The sequence below is a fragment of the Erinaceus europaeus genome, chromosome 1 (assembly GCF_950295315.1).
Source record: "Erinaceus europaeus chromosome 1, mEriEur2.1, whole genome shotgun sequence".
Lineage (NCBI taxonomy): Eukaryota > Metazoa > Chordata > Mammalia > Eulipotyphla > Erinaceidae > Erinaceus > Erinaceus europaeus.
Genome location: NC_080162.1, coordinates 78,774,583 through 78,792,176, shown reverse-complemented (window position 1 = coordinate 78,792,176; position 17,594 = coordinate 78,774,583). Strand labels below are relative to the sequence as shown.

The window sequence follows — 17,594 nt, the reverse complement described above, 5'->3', positions numbered from 1 at the left end:
GGATTTTCACCAACTGTCTTTGCGCTCCGATCTCGCGAGACTTCTGTGGGGCGTAGAGAGAAAGGCGCCTTTCTCGGTGGGGGATGGAAAATATCTGTGGCGCAATCATTGCGCGAGATTGGGCCTAGATCGGTGGGGCCCCTCTACTTAGATCTCGCGATACTTTCAATTGCCAGTTCTGGAACCAAGGGCAGTTCTCGCGATAGCCCGTGCTGAGAGCCCTAATAGACCCCGTATGTTTGTGTGTATGTGTGTTAGTGAATGTGAGTACGAGGAAGCTGCGGCCGCCATTTCAGGGAGCTTGCCGACGCAGTTGCAGGGGTAGATCCTGAGCTGCCGAAAGTGCCGTCCTGCCTCCCTGCGCGGGCTCCTCTAATCCCATTGTTTTTTATAGATTCGCTTGGGCCTATCCGCCTTCGGAGCCTGATATTCGGGCTTGGCGGTACCGCGGCCTTGGCCTAGCGGCTTAACAGCCACATCGGCGGCGGCAGCAGCAGCAGCAGCAGCAGCAGCAGCAGTTCCCCCATTTCGAATCCAACAAGCATTACAGGGGTCCGAAAGCCCGTACAGGTGAGGAGGCGAAGCGGGTCTCCAGATTGTCAGGACTTTGCGGCGGTCTGCGCCTTCCTTGTGGAGGGCACTGCCCAGGCGGTCTAGCCACGGGATGGGGGCTGTTTTCTAGAAATTGTCTCCTTTTCGGCGACCGCGCCCTACTTTTCTTTTCTACCCGTTAGACTTGAGGGTTCTTGGGCTGGTCAGGACCCCAGAGACCACAGGTAAATGGCGACCTGTCCCTTTGCGGATTGGGCCGGCCGAGACCTCCCAACATGGCGCCAGGCGAACGCTGCCATGGCTCTCAACCCCTCCCGGCCGAGGGAGTTTCCTGCTGCCCCTAAAATGGCAGCGCGGTTTCTGCTTGGAAAGAGCCGCCTTTGCTCGAAGCTTTCAGATTATGGTTTGATTGTTTTTTTTTAATTTGTTGCAGTCTTTTTTTCAATCTGGCATTTAGTCAGTTGTCGTGAGCTTGGTCTTAGGAGCGTTTTGGACTTTATTGCCAGTCAGAGTAATTAAGTCGTGCCGTCTAAGGCATTCTTGAGCTTTTGAGGCATCTGACCTTTGTGGCTAAGTTGGGATAACAAGAAAAATAGAGCGGAATTGAAAATTGTGTACTCAGAATTAACTTTTTTCCCTAGGCGTTTATAGAGAAAATGGCAGACGATATTGATATTGAAGCAATGCTTGAGGCTCCATACAAGAAGGTGAGAGAAAACATGTCGGTGAGGTGTATATACTTCTTAATTTAGCAATATTCACGAAACTACTGCTGAAATGTAAACTAACCTCCCCGGAGCCCTCTTGATTTATCTTATCAGAGATGCATTACGTGTAACTTACAAAAGTAAATATATGCTATTGATGTAATAATATTGTGCAGTAGTTTCACTTCAGCGTGATGAATAAATGCCCATCTATCTCTCTTTGTAGACTTGCCTAACGATATCTCACCTCTACTCCCATGAATTCACCTTTGATTCCAGTGTGAACTGTCAATCATAAGGTAGTAATTGAGTGACTTATCGCTGTACCGTGGTCCCCTAGGTAAAATGACTCAACTAAGAATTACCAGCTCCAGTTTGGTATAGCAAAAAGGTGAATGTAGTGGTTTGGGAAAATTGCAGGGGTCCAAGAATAGCAAAGCATAACCAGTCTGTGGCAAGCAATTCTTTAAGTCTTATAAGAAGAAATGGGTGAGATTTTAAATTATATATAAAGGACTGGTCATAGTAAATATTAAATGAGGCAGGTGATGATCTGCTGCTCAGTTAAATTTTATTTAAATTCTTGGATCCCTGAATAGGAAAAAAAAATTAAAGCAAAAGAGACAGTATCACAACTTAAGAGTCACTTGTTGACTGTTTACTGTTCTCCATATACTGTTTCATTTTTAATTAGTCCCTACCATAGTATTTCACGCTAAAAACTACAAAGGAATTATTTTGGCTAATAGTCTTTGACCCATTTCAGTATCAGTGAAGTGTCTTTCCATTCTTTCACCAGTTGGTGGTGAAAATAGGAGTATGCATGCATTATCACTGGTGTCACAAACTGTAAGCTTTGTAAGTTAGCACTTAAACTCCTATGACTGATGTGCTCAAACTTTAAACATTGAACTAAACCATATAAAAACAATACTTTCGTTTTGGAGTGTATAGCTCGACCATGTTGGTAACTATGATGAATTCTTTATAGCTTTAGTGTCTAGTTTTGTAATGCATATACTTTCGAAGAGCTACTTTATATTTTAATTTTAAGATTCTTGTGTTTTAGTTTAACATGGATGTTTCCATGAAAACAGGTATGGAAGTAGGAAATGTATAGGCTGGACTGGTGGATTATTAATTGACTTTCTTGGGTTCTTGAGAGTCAACATTACTAAAGCAGTGTGAATCCCTGTTTGCTTCAGGGCGAGATGTGTGACAGAGGTGACATCAAGCTCTTACAGTCCCAACCCTCCAACGGAAATGGGCGAAGATCTCAGGAATGGCATCGGTCACAGGAAAATCGATAGTGGCTGGCTGCTAGCATGGCCACTTGGGGCTTAGGCAGAAATAGAGCCATGGTACTGACCAAGGGACCATAGAACATGGAATCAAACTGAAATCAGGACTTCATTCTTCCTTTTCTAGAAATTGTTTAACCACTCAACTCTAAATCTGGATAACTTAATATCTAACTATATAAGAAAGTAAAATTTAACATGTTAATATGCATTTTTGTATCTTGATGACTTAATCGTAAACAAAGTGGTTACACTACACACCCACATAAATTTTTTTATAGCCTTCCATGTTAAAAATATAAATCAGTAATTAGTTTTAAAATTGTTCTGTATTTTCTTATTCCTGTTCCCTTTACCCTTTGACAACTTGAAATGTTACCACTTCGTCCTCATGATGTTCTTCTATCAACCCTGCTTAGGATGAGAACAAGTTGAGCAGTGCTAACGGCCATGAAGAACGTAGCAAAAAGTAAGTTTTAAGAAGGGACCTGGTTGATAAAATTATATAATTGAGATCTTGAATCATATGCTTTTGGTAAAAGTATCAGTCAAATTTTTCTTTACCTCTCTTAGAAAAGTGGCTTGTTATCTCTTGCAGCAGACTCTTTGATGATAGTGAAATTGGATATTTTTTTCTAAGCCATTTCAGGGACTTTGGATATTTGCAAATTTGTCCATTCATGACAGTCTGGATAAGAGTTTCATTATCCTTTTTTTCAAATTAACTTTGGTTAAAATATAATGTTTTCAATAAAGCCATTATGTAGACTGAAGGGTGTTTAAGAATAGAATCATAAATAGACAGACAATGGAAAGTATTCTAGGACAGAGGAGTCAGCTCTGAATTATTTGTTCCTTCTGCTTAAAGGTAATTTTTGTGACGATAGTACAGTAAACATTAAGTGATGCATATGTATGCTTCTCTCATGACTTTATTGTCATGTGCTTTTTTAAATTAATAGACCTAATAAGAATGGAATTTTGTAAAACTACATAATTGTTTAATGAGTAATGCAATATGATGTCAGCTACAGAATACAGAATGTAAAATTAAGTCATAGTTTTAAAACATTTATATGGTTGAATTCCATTCTTCAGGTTTCCATTTATAATATCAAAATGGTTTCATAACATTGTCATGTTACAAATATTGTTTTATTTATCTATATCTGTAATGTTACTAGAACATGTATGTCATGTTTATGACTGGGTAGTACATAATGAGTAATGGTAATGGTTAGGTAGGTTTCTTTGTGGCTTTCTCTATTAAAAGAGCATGCTCACAACAATTTTGTTAAGTGGCTAGATACACTTTCCTAAAATAGATGAGAAAATTGACAGGCTGGATTACTCAGGCTATAGTACGGCAATAATTATTGTCCCCTTAGAAAAATGTGTTGTAGTTTTTTAAAAATTTTATTTATTATTGGATAGAGAGAAATTGAAAATGGAATGGGTGTGGCTGGGAGGGAGAGATACCTGCAGCCCTACTGCACCACTCCTGAATCTTTCCACATGCAGGTGGAGACCAGGGGCTTGAACCTGGGTCCTTGCACACTGTAACGTGCGCACTCAACTGGTGTACAACCACCTGGCTCCTTGGTAGTGGGTTTTTAGATTTTTCTAGTTATTTTTGTCAGGTTGTCTTTAGTCTTGAATTGTTATAATGTGAAATAGTTTTATTTCATGTTTTAATGTCATCTGGTTTTAGGCTTTTTCCCAGAATAACAGTCTTCTAGGCAGTGTTATTCTGTAAATTAGGAGAGTCCATATAAATTTGCTGGAGTTATCTAGAGATCAGGCCTAGTTAGTGGGAAGATATCAAACACTGAAGGCCAAAAGAACTAGGACATAAACTTTGGGTCATAAACTGTTGTCATTTTTCCTAACACCATCCCCAAGTTCATGCTAATTCTGATTTTTTTCTCAGAAGTCATTACGGTTATCAACCATATGTAAGGAAATTTAGCATTTCAGACTGCTTAGTGGCATTTGTGTTAACTATTTTGAAGGCTTCTTAACTAAAAATACAGACAATTTTCTTTACTTGCCCATAGGATTATTTAAGGGAAGAGCCTTTGAAAGCCCTCATTAACACCTACTACTTTAAATGTAGAAGTTCTCTTATCAGACTTGATCTTCATTAAATACAAATGGTGCTTTTGTTCAGCTGAGAACTTTTTAACTTTTTTTTTCCAAAAAGGAATTGATTTGTCGAGTTAATTGATTGTCAAGTCACTTAGAAAAACTTTCAGTTAGGGATAAAATTACAACAAATGATGTTCTTTTAGTATAAATAAAAACATTACACCAACTGAAGGTGCCATGAGGCTTTTTTTTTTTTTTTTTTTTAATTTATTGAGTGTTGGTATGTCTACTTTTAGCTAGTAAATAATCAGAAAACACAAAGGTATTGGGAAGTTGAATAACTAGTGGATGTACTTTAAATGCAGTAATTCTGATTCTCAGCTGTCTTGGTAACAATAGATACTGAATACAACACAGATTGGTTATTCTTTAGCCTGCTTTCTGAAGAGCTTTAGCTGAACGTTGGCAAGACCTCAAAGTATGTCCTTTAAAATACCTAATCTTGCCATCATGGAATATTTGTTAGGGTAACACATTTTGGAAAAAAAAAAAGTTGCACTCATTCAGTTTAGTTCTTTAGGATTATTCAACAAAAGATAACAGTAAAATAACACAGTTGAAATATATTGGCTACTGTGCTGTGGATTATCTATAAATTTTGGAATAAATGACTTTTCTATTTTTTTTTCTTATTTTCCAGAGTACTTTGCATTTTAAATTTAGATCTTCTTACATGGAAGAGGTCAAATCCAGTTATAGCAAAACACCTTTACAGCAGAGGCCATATAACAAAATGTCCAAAGGCCCAGCCCAGTGGACCATTTACTTCAATGATGTTCAATACAAAATTCCACTGCCACTAAAGACTTTGGAAAGTCCATTTTTAAGTTGTAACAGGATTTGACTATTAGTCTGAATTGTGATAAACTTTTTAGTTTTTAATGCTATATATGAAGCTGCAGTTTTCTATAGAGAAGTATACTACTTTCTTGCACCCTTAAATTTTTTTTCTGAAATTTTATGCAGAGAAATCAATTTTCTGAATGTCATTGTGTTGCTACTGTCTTATTTGTCTGGGGTTGCCTTCAGATGTGAGTGGGGGTTAAAAAGCCCTAGGAAGACCTTAAGTTGAAAGTAGTTCTCCAATTTTTTTTTTTCTTTTCTTTTTTTTGCCCAAAAATGTTTGGGCCTAAAAATAACCAAATAGGGTTTGACTGCCTCTGCTATAGGACACTTAAGAGCAGAGCAGAAACATTTTTTGTTTTTTGTGAGAAATGGTTTTGTTTTTTAACACTGTTCCCTAATTGATTAATATTTAGAAGTTAAAACATTCTCACAAGAGTTCTGTAGCCTACGGAATAGTATCAGGATTTCCAGGCAAATCAGTTGTATAGTTATGTTGCCCTTTTGGGTAATGCTTTAGATGACTTCAAGATAATGAGTGTAGCCTAATCTTCTATCATGTGCTACCTAGCATATACATATTTCTGACAGTCAGGTGGATTATCTTGAAATTTTAGACAAAGTTTCTGCCTCCTTGGAAAGCTCTACATCTCCTTGTGATTGGAGTGTGGGTTTCAAGATTCCAGAAGGTGGGTGTCTTTGTTTTCTATTTTTAATGCACTCTAAGATGACCTGCTTACAGGTTCTCTGAGGCAAACTACAATTGCTGTTGTGCTAACTTTGTTTTAATAAGGACTAAACAGTTACATTTCCAAATGATACAGCTTTGTCAAATGTTTAGTTAATTTTAGCTACTATAAATTGACATTTTAGTGGAAAAGGTTAAATTTTAAAATGTCTTTACATTTATACTGAAATATCTGAAGGCACCTCTACACTTTGGGAAGCAGATATACAAATGTAGCACAGGTTTAGGTGGTATACTATGAAGAATTCATAGAGAATGGCTTTCTTAGCCTGAGAATGTATAAAACTACAGATGAATTTTACTTACTTAAATCTACAGGTTTGTATAATTTGACATAGAAAACCCTTTTTTTTTCTCATTTACTCAAGAAATATCTCAAATGATTTTAAAATGTAGGATTATAAGGCTATGCTTAACTGCACTCACCCATTGTTATTTTGCCCATGAAAACCAAATTTTTGATGTTTTATATGGTCCTTCGAATGTAGAGAATCATGTGTAGACTGGCTTAAATTTGTATTATTTAAGGGATATTAGTATATTTTTGTATGTTATCCAGCACTGATATTAAATACTGACATACGTTTCATTTTATTACTGTACCTTGGAGATTATAATAACTTATTGACCAGTTGTATATAGTCATTAATAAAACTTAAAGAGATTTTAATATCTACCAGCAAGTTGTAAGAACACTACTTGACATTCGATCATAACAGAACTTGTGTTCTCAAATGACTAACATCCTATTGCTGATTTTTCAGAATTAGAAGCTAGTGATGTAGTTTAGTGCCTTACTTAGGACTATTTTCAAGTATGATTTCATAAAATTGGATGCTAGTGACAGAAACTGAAATTAGGAAAAAAATGACAGATTCTGACTATTCAAGGAACTTTATTTATATTGATAAATTGCTAAAGCAGCAAAATAACTATTATTTTCTTCTCAGGAGGAAAAAAAGCAAGAGCAGAAGTCGTAGTCATGAACGAAAGAGAAGCAAAAGTAAGGAACGGAAGCGAAGTAGGGATAGAGAAAGGAAAAAGAGCAAAAGTCGAGAAAGGAAGCGAAGCAGAAGCAAAGAAAGGAGGCGGAGTCGCTCAAGAAGTCGAGATAGAAGATTTAGAGGCCGTTACAGAAGTCCTTAGTATGTATCTTACTATATTACTAACACTTTGATTGTCAGTCATTTCTGTGTATCTAATAAGTTGAGTGTATTTGGTTTGTGAGATTTTTTTATATACTTATTTTCTAAAGAAAATTTTATACAAGGGAAATACATGACCATAGGATAAGAGGTGTACAGTTTCACACAATTCTTCACCAGAACTCTGTATCCCTTAACCTCCCTTGATACCTTTTCCTATTTATTCCTCTGGGAATATGGACCCAGGATCATTATGGGGTGCAGAAGGTGGGAGGTCTGGATTCTGTAATTGTTTCCCTGCTGAACATGGGCATAACAGATCAATTTTTGAGATTTTATTTTTAATCTGATTATAGTTTAAAAAACTGGATACTGAAGCTGTTGAAAAAATGGGAATGTAGTTTGGACAAATAGATAATTTCGTTAACTAGGCATACAATTTATCTTGTTAGCCTATCTAAAACTTAGCTGTATGCCAATCCAAAAAGACATTAAAGCACTTTGAGTCCCTTATAGATGAATTTGATATCATTCTTGATGTTGAACAGTTACAATTTACTCAACTAAGTATACATTTATTTAAAAATAAATTGCTCAAAAAAGTGGTCACAAGTTAACAGTATGTAATTAGCTATAATGTCTGCTGTGTTCAGCTGAATTTACAGACCCATTATTAATTTGATGTTTGCTCCTACATAGTTATAACTTTGATTCCCTGTTCGAAAATTGTTTTTCTAGTAATCATTAAAAATACTCTGACAGGTTAGATCAAAGTAGAATTAATGTAGTTAATCATATTGGAAATCAGTTTTATTATAGTTGAGAAATTTCAACTCACTGTTAACATTAGAAAGAGCTGTCAACTTTTAAGCAAGATTGAATTTAGAGATGCCTAGTACTAGTGTTACATGACGTGATTGCCATTTAATGAGCATACTGCTGTTAACAAGAAGGATATATTGAAATTAGCAATTTACATAGCTGAAGATGAAACAACAGATTCTGAATCAGACTGACATTTGGCTAAATACTGAATTATTAAGGCTTTCTAAATAAGTTTGATGAGTATTAAGTACTTGAAAAAATTATTTATTTATTAATGAGAAAGATAGGAGTGAGAGAAAGAACCAGACATCATCACTCTGGCACATGTGCTGCCGTGGATTTGACTCAGGTCCTCACTCTTGAGAATCCAGTGTTATATCCGCTGGACCACCTCTCCGGACAAGTACTTTCAATACCTAAACTAATCAGGACTTTTAAGTTAAAATTATCTTTTTAAAAATTGAATTTTTGTTTCCCTTGTTGAAGTTATTATTATTTTTTTAAATTTATTTCTTTATTGGGGAATTAATGTTTTACATTCAACAGTAAATACAATAGTTTGTACATTCATAACATTCCCCAGTTTCCCATTTAACAATACAACCCCGAAGTTGTTATTGTTATAGATGTTGTTGTTGTTGGATAGGACAGAGAAGTGGAAAGAGGAAAGGAAAACGGGAGAGATAGACACCTGCAAACCTGCTTCACCTCTTGTGAAGCAGGTGGGGAGCCAGGGGCTCAAACCAGGATCCTTACACTGGCCCTTGAGCTTTGCGCCATGTGAGCTTAAACCACTGAACCACCACCCGACCCCCCAAATACATTATTCTATGTACTGCTCCTATAGACATAATAAAACAATTTAGTTTGATTCTTTTAAGGGATTAAAAGGTACCATAATGCTATTTTAATCCTGAGTACTCATATTTCTGTCCTGTTCATAATTTGTTGTATGTTTTTAACCAAAAGAAACTTGGAGGTGTTTTACAAATTTTGAATACAGCTGAGTACTTTATTATTAATGAGAATGGTCCTGGAGGTGGCACAGTGGATAAAACATTGGATTCTCAAACATGAGTTCCTGAGTTCAGGACATATGCCAGAGTAATGTCTGGTTCTTTCTCTCTGCCTATCTCATGAATAAATAATTTTTTTTAATTTTTAAAGTATTTTATTTATTTTTACGAAAGAGAGACAGAAACATCAAAGCACTGCTCAGCTCTGGCTTCTGAATAAATAAGTTATTTAATAAAAAAACAGACATCGGGGGTGGGGCAGTGGTGCAGTGGGTTGAGCGCACGTGGCGCTTAGCGCAGGGACCGGCGTAAGAATCCCGGTTCGAACCCCCAGTTCCCCACCTGCAGGGGAGTCGCTTCACAGGCGGTGAAGCAGGTCTGAAGGTATCTATCTTTCTCTCCCCCTCTCTCTGTCTTCCCCTCCTTTCTCCATTTCTCTCTGTCCTATCCAACAATAAAGCAGCGTCAACAATGGCTATGATAACCACAACGAGGCTGCAACAACTAGGGCAACAAAAAGGGGGCAAAATGGCCTCCAGGAGCGGTGGATTCATGGTGCAGGCACCGAGCCCAGCAATAACCCTGGAGGGGAAAAAAAAAAAACAGACATCACTCTGGTACATGTGCTGTTTAGGATTGAACTCGGGACCTCATGCTTGAGAGTCCTGTGCTTTATTGGCCACTGTGCCACCTCACAGACTACTAGATTTATGTATTTATTATTTTTTACGTATTTATTTTAAAGGTTTTACTTATTCATACAGAAGATAGGCAAAGAGAGAGAATGAACCCGACATCACTGGTATATTTGTTGCCTGGGATTGAACTCATGCTTGAGAATCCAACACTTTTTATTTATTTATTTATTTATTTATTTATTTATTTATTTTTTGGGTAGGACAGAGAGAAGTTTATAGGAGACGCGAAGATAGAGAGGAGGAGAGAAAGGTAGACACCAGCAGACTGTCCTCACCATTTGTGAAGCAACCCCCTCTTGCTTGTGGGGAGGTGGGATCTCAACCCAGGATCCTTCCACCAATCTTTGGCACTTTGTACCCTTACGCTACCACCTGGTGCCTCCACAACACTTTATTCAGCAAGCCACTTCCTAGCCCACTAGATTAATTTGTAAGAGAGAACCGGATTATGTCATATAGGCTTTGTAGAGGTTTGAACTCAGGAGGATCTACTGTCAGATTTTGGCATCCTAGCCACTGCACAATTTCCTGCAATACAGTAAAGGGAAATCAGTTAAGTACTTATACCAAATAAAGGTATTGAGAAATAAAAAAATGAAAAAATTACTCTTATTTGATTATCAGTATTGGTCTGAATTTTACAGATTACCCATGTTAACATTAATTAAAATTAGAATTGCTATGATGTTACAAATACCTGGAGAGTCCGTGAAAATGAATCTCTGTGGATCATAAGAACTAGATATGCTACACTTGGCAAATTATATGGAAAAGAGATGGATGAGGCACCAAAGGATATATACAATCTTTCCTTTGAAAGATTGCATTTATCTTTTCATTCCTTAATATTTTTTTTTCTGAGGAGTTGATGTAGTAACATAGATGCATTGAATATGTTTAAACAGTCTATGTCTTAGTGAAAAAAAAAGCTAGAGTATGTTGATAATGTAAAATTTTCAACTTTAGTAAAATAGAATTAAGTATGCATATGAACCGTCACACACCTACTATTCCTAAGAAAGGATCTGCAAATATGCAGACAAAGGTGTTAAACAAACTACTCTTAATGTTCATTTGATTTTTTTTTCCTTTTTAATCTTGAATATATATCAAAGAAAAGAAAACAGAATTGAAGTGAAAATTTTTGTAATCTTAAAATTTTTTGAGGCTGTAACCTTTGTTTTTGGCACCTCACAGTGGTCCTTGTTCGATAACTCTTTCAGAGCAGATTGCCTGGGATAATAGTTAAAAGGATAAGTCAATTTCCTCTTCATATCTGAGGTGGAAAAGAAGCAGCCTATAAAATGTTAAATTTGCTGGAGAGCGCATGATTGCGATCTTAGCAAGACCCTATACCTGTAACTAGTGTAATTTTGTGTTTCCTTTTTAGCTCCGGACCAAAATTTAACAGTGCCATCCGAGGAAAGATTGGGTTGCCTCATAGCATCAAATTAAGGTTTTTAAACATACTTCTGAAATTGCTTAAATTGTTTTTTAAGGAACTAATGCGGTGTGCTTAAGTTTAGTAACTTGTGATACTTTCTAACCTTGCAGCAGAAGACGCTCCAGAAGCAAAAGCCCATTCAGAAAAGACAAGAGCCCTGTGAGGTAGCAAATGTCAATTACTCTTTCAAAGTGCTTTTAACGTTTATAAATCTTGGTAGTTTTTTCTACTGCTAAATAGAATGACATTTAGTAATTTGGGTGAAATTATATCTCCACTCATTATTAAAGTGTATTTCTAAGTTTTGAATATAATTTTCCCCCACCTGCAGGGGAGTCACTTCACAGGCTGTGAAGCAGGTCTGCAGGTGTCTATCTTCCTTTCCTCCTCTTTGTCTTCCCCATCTCTCCCTGTCCTATCCAACAACGGGATATCAATAACAACAACCATACTAATAACTACAACAATGAAAAAAACAAGGAAAACAAAAGGAAATAAGTAATAAATAAATATAATTAAAATAATAAAGGTAATTTTCATCCTATTCTCATGTAACTGTAGCAATGTGAGATTGCACAATGGTTATGCAAAAAGACTTACTTCATGAAGAGGCACCAAAGCTCCAAGGATTAATCCTTTGCACGCTACGAAACATGCTGTGTGCTCTGGTTAAAAATACTGGTCATAATTGCCATCTTAGTGTTTAGATGCTTGTGATCTTATTAAGACAACACATCCGTGGTAACTTTGAGCTATTATTTCAATAGTTTTGTGGGCAAGTAATTGTAACAACCACAAGTGTTAGCATTTTGTTCTGGTTTTTGATTAAAAAAAAATACTTCCCAGACTCTACCTTATTTTATTTCGCCTCCAGGGCCATTGCCTGCGCTCAGGCCTGTACCATGGATCCACTGCTCCTGGAGACCATCCTTTTCCTTTTGTTAACCCTGGTTTTTTACCATTATTGTGTTTATTATTATCATTGTTATTGATGTCTTGTTGGATAGGACCGAAAATGGAGAGAGATGGGTAAGACAGACCGGGAGAGAAAGAGACACCTGCAGACCTGCTTCAGTGCCTGTCAAGCGACTCCCCTGCAGGTGTCAACTCGAACAGGGATGCTCTCACCAGACACTGCTCTGTTCTTAACACGCTGCGTTGTAGCCCGACTCCCTACTTTACTCTTAAAGACTTAGCTGTCTAGGGCATCATCCTAGATTGAGAAATTTAAATTTTTTTAATGATTTTTTTTTTTTTTTATTAAACAGCCATTTCTCAGATATACGCAACTCTAGATAACAAATGAATGCTTGCACATCACCTGTTTTTCACTGTTGTGCAACCTCCCAGACATGAAACTTTTCCTTATGGTACCATTATTGTTAATAATTTTTATTTTTAAGAGAGATGGGTGGACAGAGAGATAGACATCAGAGCATTGCTCAGCTCTGGCTTATGGTGATACGGGTAAATAAAACCTAGGACTTTGGAGCCCCAGGAATGAGGGTCTCTGCATAACAATTATGCTATCTCCCTGCCCAATAATTTTTTTCAATTTTTTTTTTTCCTTTTTCTTTTTAAAGATTTTATTAATGAGAAAGACAGAAGGGGTCAAAGTGAGAAAAAGAACTAGACATCACTCTGGTACATGTGCTTCCATGGACTGAAATCAGGACCCCATGGTTAGAGTACAGTGCTTTATCCACTGTGCCACCTCCCAGACCCCTCCATGTTTTTACTTTAAGGAAAGAAAAATACCTTTAACTGGTTTCAAGCCTACATCCCCACTTGGAGCAGGAATGCTTCATGAGTGGTGAAGCAAGTGTACAAGTAAGTGTCTTTTACCTCACCAACCTGTATCCTAGATAAGAAAAATTAGAAAGAACGGAGTTGTCTAACTAACTATGAACACACAACAATAATAACTATAAAAATAAAACATGGGCAACGAAAAGGAATATATAAATATTTTTTAAAAATTAGAAAAATGGGGGCTTGGCTGCCAGTAATTGCACTTAGTTGTGTTAGGTGCGCATCTTCCTGGCTAGTCTATACTTTTTATTTTATGTATTTATTATTGTTTAGAGAGAAATTAAGAAAGGAGTGGAGAAAGGAATAAGGAAACCTGTAACCTGATTCACCACTTGTGAAGCTTTCTTCTTGGCAGGTAGGCACCTGGGACTTGAACCCCGGGGCCTTGTGCACTATAATGTGTAGAAGGTGTACTCTTACCTCAAAGCTATTTATTTCCTCCAGGGTTATCGCTGGGGCTCAGTACCTTTACTGTGAATGCATTGCTCCTGGAGGCTATTTTTTCCTTTTTGTTGTTATTATATCATTGTTAGTAGGACAGAGAGAAATGGAGAGGAGGAGAGAAAGACCTGCTTCACTGCTTGTGAGGCATTCTCTTTTTAAATGAGCAGAACCATAACTGGTCCTTGCACATGGAAGCATAAGTGCTTTACCCACTGTGCTACCATCCAGCCCATCTAAAGCTATTTATAAAAATGAAACTGAAACCCCAAAATTTCTTTTTCAGAATAAAATATACTTATTACCATGCAACAGCACCTGACCATAATGATATAAGCACTGTCAGCGATTGAACTGAGGACCTACTGTATGCATGATTCATTTGTTCTTAGTATTAATTTAACAGCACTGATAGTGCTGGCTTGTGGGGGGTTGAAACTGGGCCCAAGAGTGTCTAGCATGAGAGTTAGGACTACATAATCATCTACCTATTATCCTTTAAAAATCTGATACTCAAGGTTCTTCAGCACTTCGTAGACAATGAGAATTGACTTTTGTTTGTTATTATTCCTTTTTAAAAATATTTTATTTATTTATTCATGAGAAAGATAGGATGAGAGAGAAAGAACCAGATATTACTCTGGTACATGTGGTGCCGGGGATTGAACTCAGGACCTCATGCTTGAGAGTCCAATGCTTTATCGGCTGCTCCACCTCCCAGACAACATATTCCCTTTTTTTTTTTTTTTTTAATATTTTTATAGTGTACTTTTTGGATAAAGACAGCCAGAAATCAAGAGGGGGAAGCAGGTGTGATAGAGAGGAAAAACAGATACCTGAAACACTGCTCTCAATTGTTACTATCCTAAAGAAATTATGATTTTGAGTGATGGCCTGAACATTAATGATTATGTGAAAGGCCCTCATGTCTGATTCTCCAAAGTCCCAGGTTCAAAATTGTACCACTATAAGCCTGGGAGGAACAGTGCGGGAGACTTAAGGAGCCTCCACCATGACAGTTTCATTGCATAACCATTATCCTATCTACCCTTGCCCTACAGAGCTCTTAAAAACAAACAAGCAAACAACACCATTTATAAGATTTGGTGCTCAATGTACAATAGTTTTGTTCTGATATCACAAATTGTCTGAAGAAATATTTGCTACTGACAAGTAGATATAGCCCAGTACTTGTGTATTTGCTAGTTGGTGGACCTGTTTGAGTATATACGTTACAGTGTGAAAGGACCCAGATATAAGACCCCAGTGAACCCCAGATTGAAGGAGGTTACTTCCATGACCATTGAGACAGGGTTACATGGGTCTTTTTCTGTCTATCTTTTCCCTCTCCCATTCTTTTTTTTTTTTAAGATTTTTTTTATTAATATTTATTTATTCCCTTTTGTTGCCCTTGTTTTATTGCTCTAGTTATTACTGATGTAGTCGTTGTTGGACAGAACAAAGAGAAATGGAGAGAGGAGAGGAAGACAGAGTGGGGGGAGAAAGACACCTGCAGACCTGATTCACCGCCTGTGAAGTGAACCCCCTGCAGGTGGGGAGCCGGGGCCTCGAACCAGGATCCAGATGCCGGTCCTTGTGCTTTGTGCCAAGTGCACTTAGCCCGATGCGCTACCACCCAACTCCCCATTCTTTTTTTTGTAAAGATTTTTTAATATTCCCTTTTGTTGCCCTTGTTTTATTATTGTAGTTATTATTGATGTCTTTGGATAGGACAGAGAGTAATGGAGGAGGGGACAACAAAGGGGGAGGGAGAGAAAGATAGACACTTGCAAACCTACTTCACTTGTCATACAACTCCCCGGAGGTGGGGAGCCAAGATTCTTACGCTAGTCCTTTTGCTTAAGCTGCTGCTCTACCTCCTAACTCCCTACCTCTCTCTTTTTAAGATTTTTAAATCTTTTTAATCAGGAAGATAGTTGGTGAAAGAACCAGACATCACTCGGGCGCATACTGCTGTGGATCAATGCAGGACCTCATGCTTGAGAGTCCAGATCTTCATCACTACGCAACCTCTCAGACAACATTCCTCTCTCTTTTAAATATTTTGTTTATTTATGAGGAAGATATGAGTGCCAATAAAAATTTACAAATTTTAAAGCCGGGAGTCTGGCGATAGCACAGCGGTTTAAGTGCAGGTGATGATAAGTGCAAGGACCAGCGTAAGGATCCCCGTTTAGCCCCTGGCTCCCCACCTGCAGGGGAGTCACTTCACAAGTGGTGAAGCAGGTCAGCAGGTATTTGCCTTCTCTCCCACTCTCTATATCTTCCCTTCCTTTCTGCATTTCTCTGTCCTATCCAACGATAATAACAATATTAATAATAACTACACCAATAAAACAAGGGCAACAAAAGGAAATAAAGGAAAAGGAAAAAATCCAAAAGAAAATTTTAAAGCCATTTTAATTTTATTCAAAATGTGAAATTATATAAAGAATGAATTGTTGAATAAATAATGTTTTGTTTTGTTAGGGAACCAATTGATAATTTGACTCCTGAAGAGAGAGATGCAAGGACTGTGTTTTGCATGCAGCTTGCAGCAAGAATTCGGCCAAGGGATTTGGAGGAGTTTTTCTCTACAGTAGGAAAGGTAATTAATATATTTTTCCTTCATATAGAAATTAATAGTGTTGAGTTGATAATTACTACCATGGAGTCCTCAAAACATAGAAAACAAGCTGGCTTTTAAATTTACTTTTTAAAAAATTGGGCTGACTTGTTTTGACATCCATATGACCCAGATTTGAATCTCACCAATACACCACTGAAGAAACTTTCTAAATTGTGTCTGTCTGACAGTTGGCCTCATAATGTTACAGCTGCTCTGTGGGTACATTTCTTCTTTGTCTGCTCATTCCCTCTCTTATCTCTTTGTCTTTATATACTCAAGTCAGTCATTAAACTACATATGTATATATATTTCAAGAATATTTTTTTTCATATTGTATTTTTTTAAAAAATTTATTTAAGAACGGAGACATTAACAAAACCTTAGGTTAAGAGGGTTACGAATCCACTATCCCTCTGGGAGTATGGACCCAAGGTCATTGTGGGTTGCAGAGGGTGGAAGGTCTGGCACAAGGACCCAGGTTTGAGCTCATTGTCCTCACCTGCAGGGGAAAGTTTCACACGTGGTGAAACAATGCTGCAGGTGTCTCTCTGTCTCTCTCCCTTTCTATCACCCTCTTCCCTCTTTAATTTCTGTCTATCCAACAAATAAAGATTAAAAAAAAATTCCTCTGTTAGGGTTTGCTGCATAATACCTAGCATCTTGTGTATAGCAGTGTCACCAGTTGCTTCTGTTCTACCTGGTCTAGACTTTTAAGAGATCAGCATATCAAGGACTCAGCCTATGTATTTTTTTTTTTTTCAGAGCACTGCTCAGCTCTGGCTTATGGCGGTGTTGGGTATTGAACCTGGGTCTTGAGAGCCTCAGCCATGAAAGTCTCTTTGCATAACCATTATGCTATACCCCCACGCTCAGCCTATGTATTTAAAAGATTCAGTCTGTGTTTTAAAAATTTCGAGACATACGATCAATTTCTCCCCTCTCATTAATTAGTGATGTATGTATATGACTACACTGTAATAGGAGTGTACATAAACACCATTCCCACCAACAAAAGACTGTGGCCCATCCCCCCCCCCCCACCTCCCACCACGGAAGACGAATGTACATCTTCCCCCTCACCACATGGTTTTTACTTTGGTGCCCTACTCCAGATTTAGTCAAATCCAATTTTAGTTTCTCTTTCTGTTCTTTCTCAACTTCTGTTGATAGTGGGATCATCCCATACTCAACTTTATCTTTCTGACTTAGCTCACTTAACATAATTCCTTCTGGCTCTGACCAAGATGGGTTAAAGAAGGTGGATTCATTGTTCTTAATAGCTGCA

At 37.4% G+C, this 17,594-nt stretch overlaps 1 protein-coding gene across 12 annotated transcripts in view; it reads left to right on the top strand.

Moving 5' to 3' along the window:
- The first annotated feature begins 251 nt into the window (after positions 1-251).
- The window catches only part of RBM39 (RNA binding motif protein 39), a 35,854-nt gene continuing 18,511 nt past the window's right edge, over positions 252-17,594 (top strand). For 2 of the 12 annotated variants that reach the window (XM_060189189.1, XM_016187947.2), the window contains exons 1-7: positions 252-570; positions 1,194-1,259; positions 2,980-3,029; positions 7,250-7,444; positions 11,374-11,439; positions 11,541-11,591; positions 16,171-16,288. In XM_060189189.1, coding sequence (XP_060045172.1) covers positions 1,209-1,259; positions 2,980-3,029; positions 7,250-7,444; positions 11,374-11,439; positions 11,541-11,591; positions 16,171-16,288 — 531 coding nt within the window. In that variant the 5' untranslated portion in view covers positions 252-570; positions 1,194-1,208. Of the gene's footprint in view, positions 571-1,193; positions 1,260-1,485; positions 1,559-2,464; positions 3,034-6,168; positions 6,245-7,249; positions 7,445-11,373; positions 11,440-11,537; positions 11,592-16,170; positions 16,289-17,594 lie in introns of all 12 variants that reach the window. The other 10 variants (XM_007522629.2, XM_007522628.2, XM_060189169.1 and 7 more) reach the window with 9 other exon arrangements.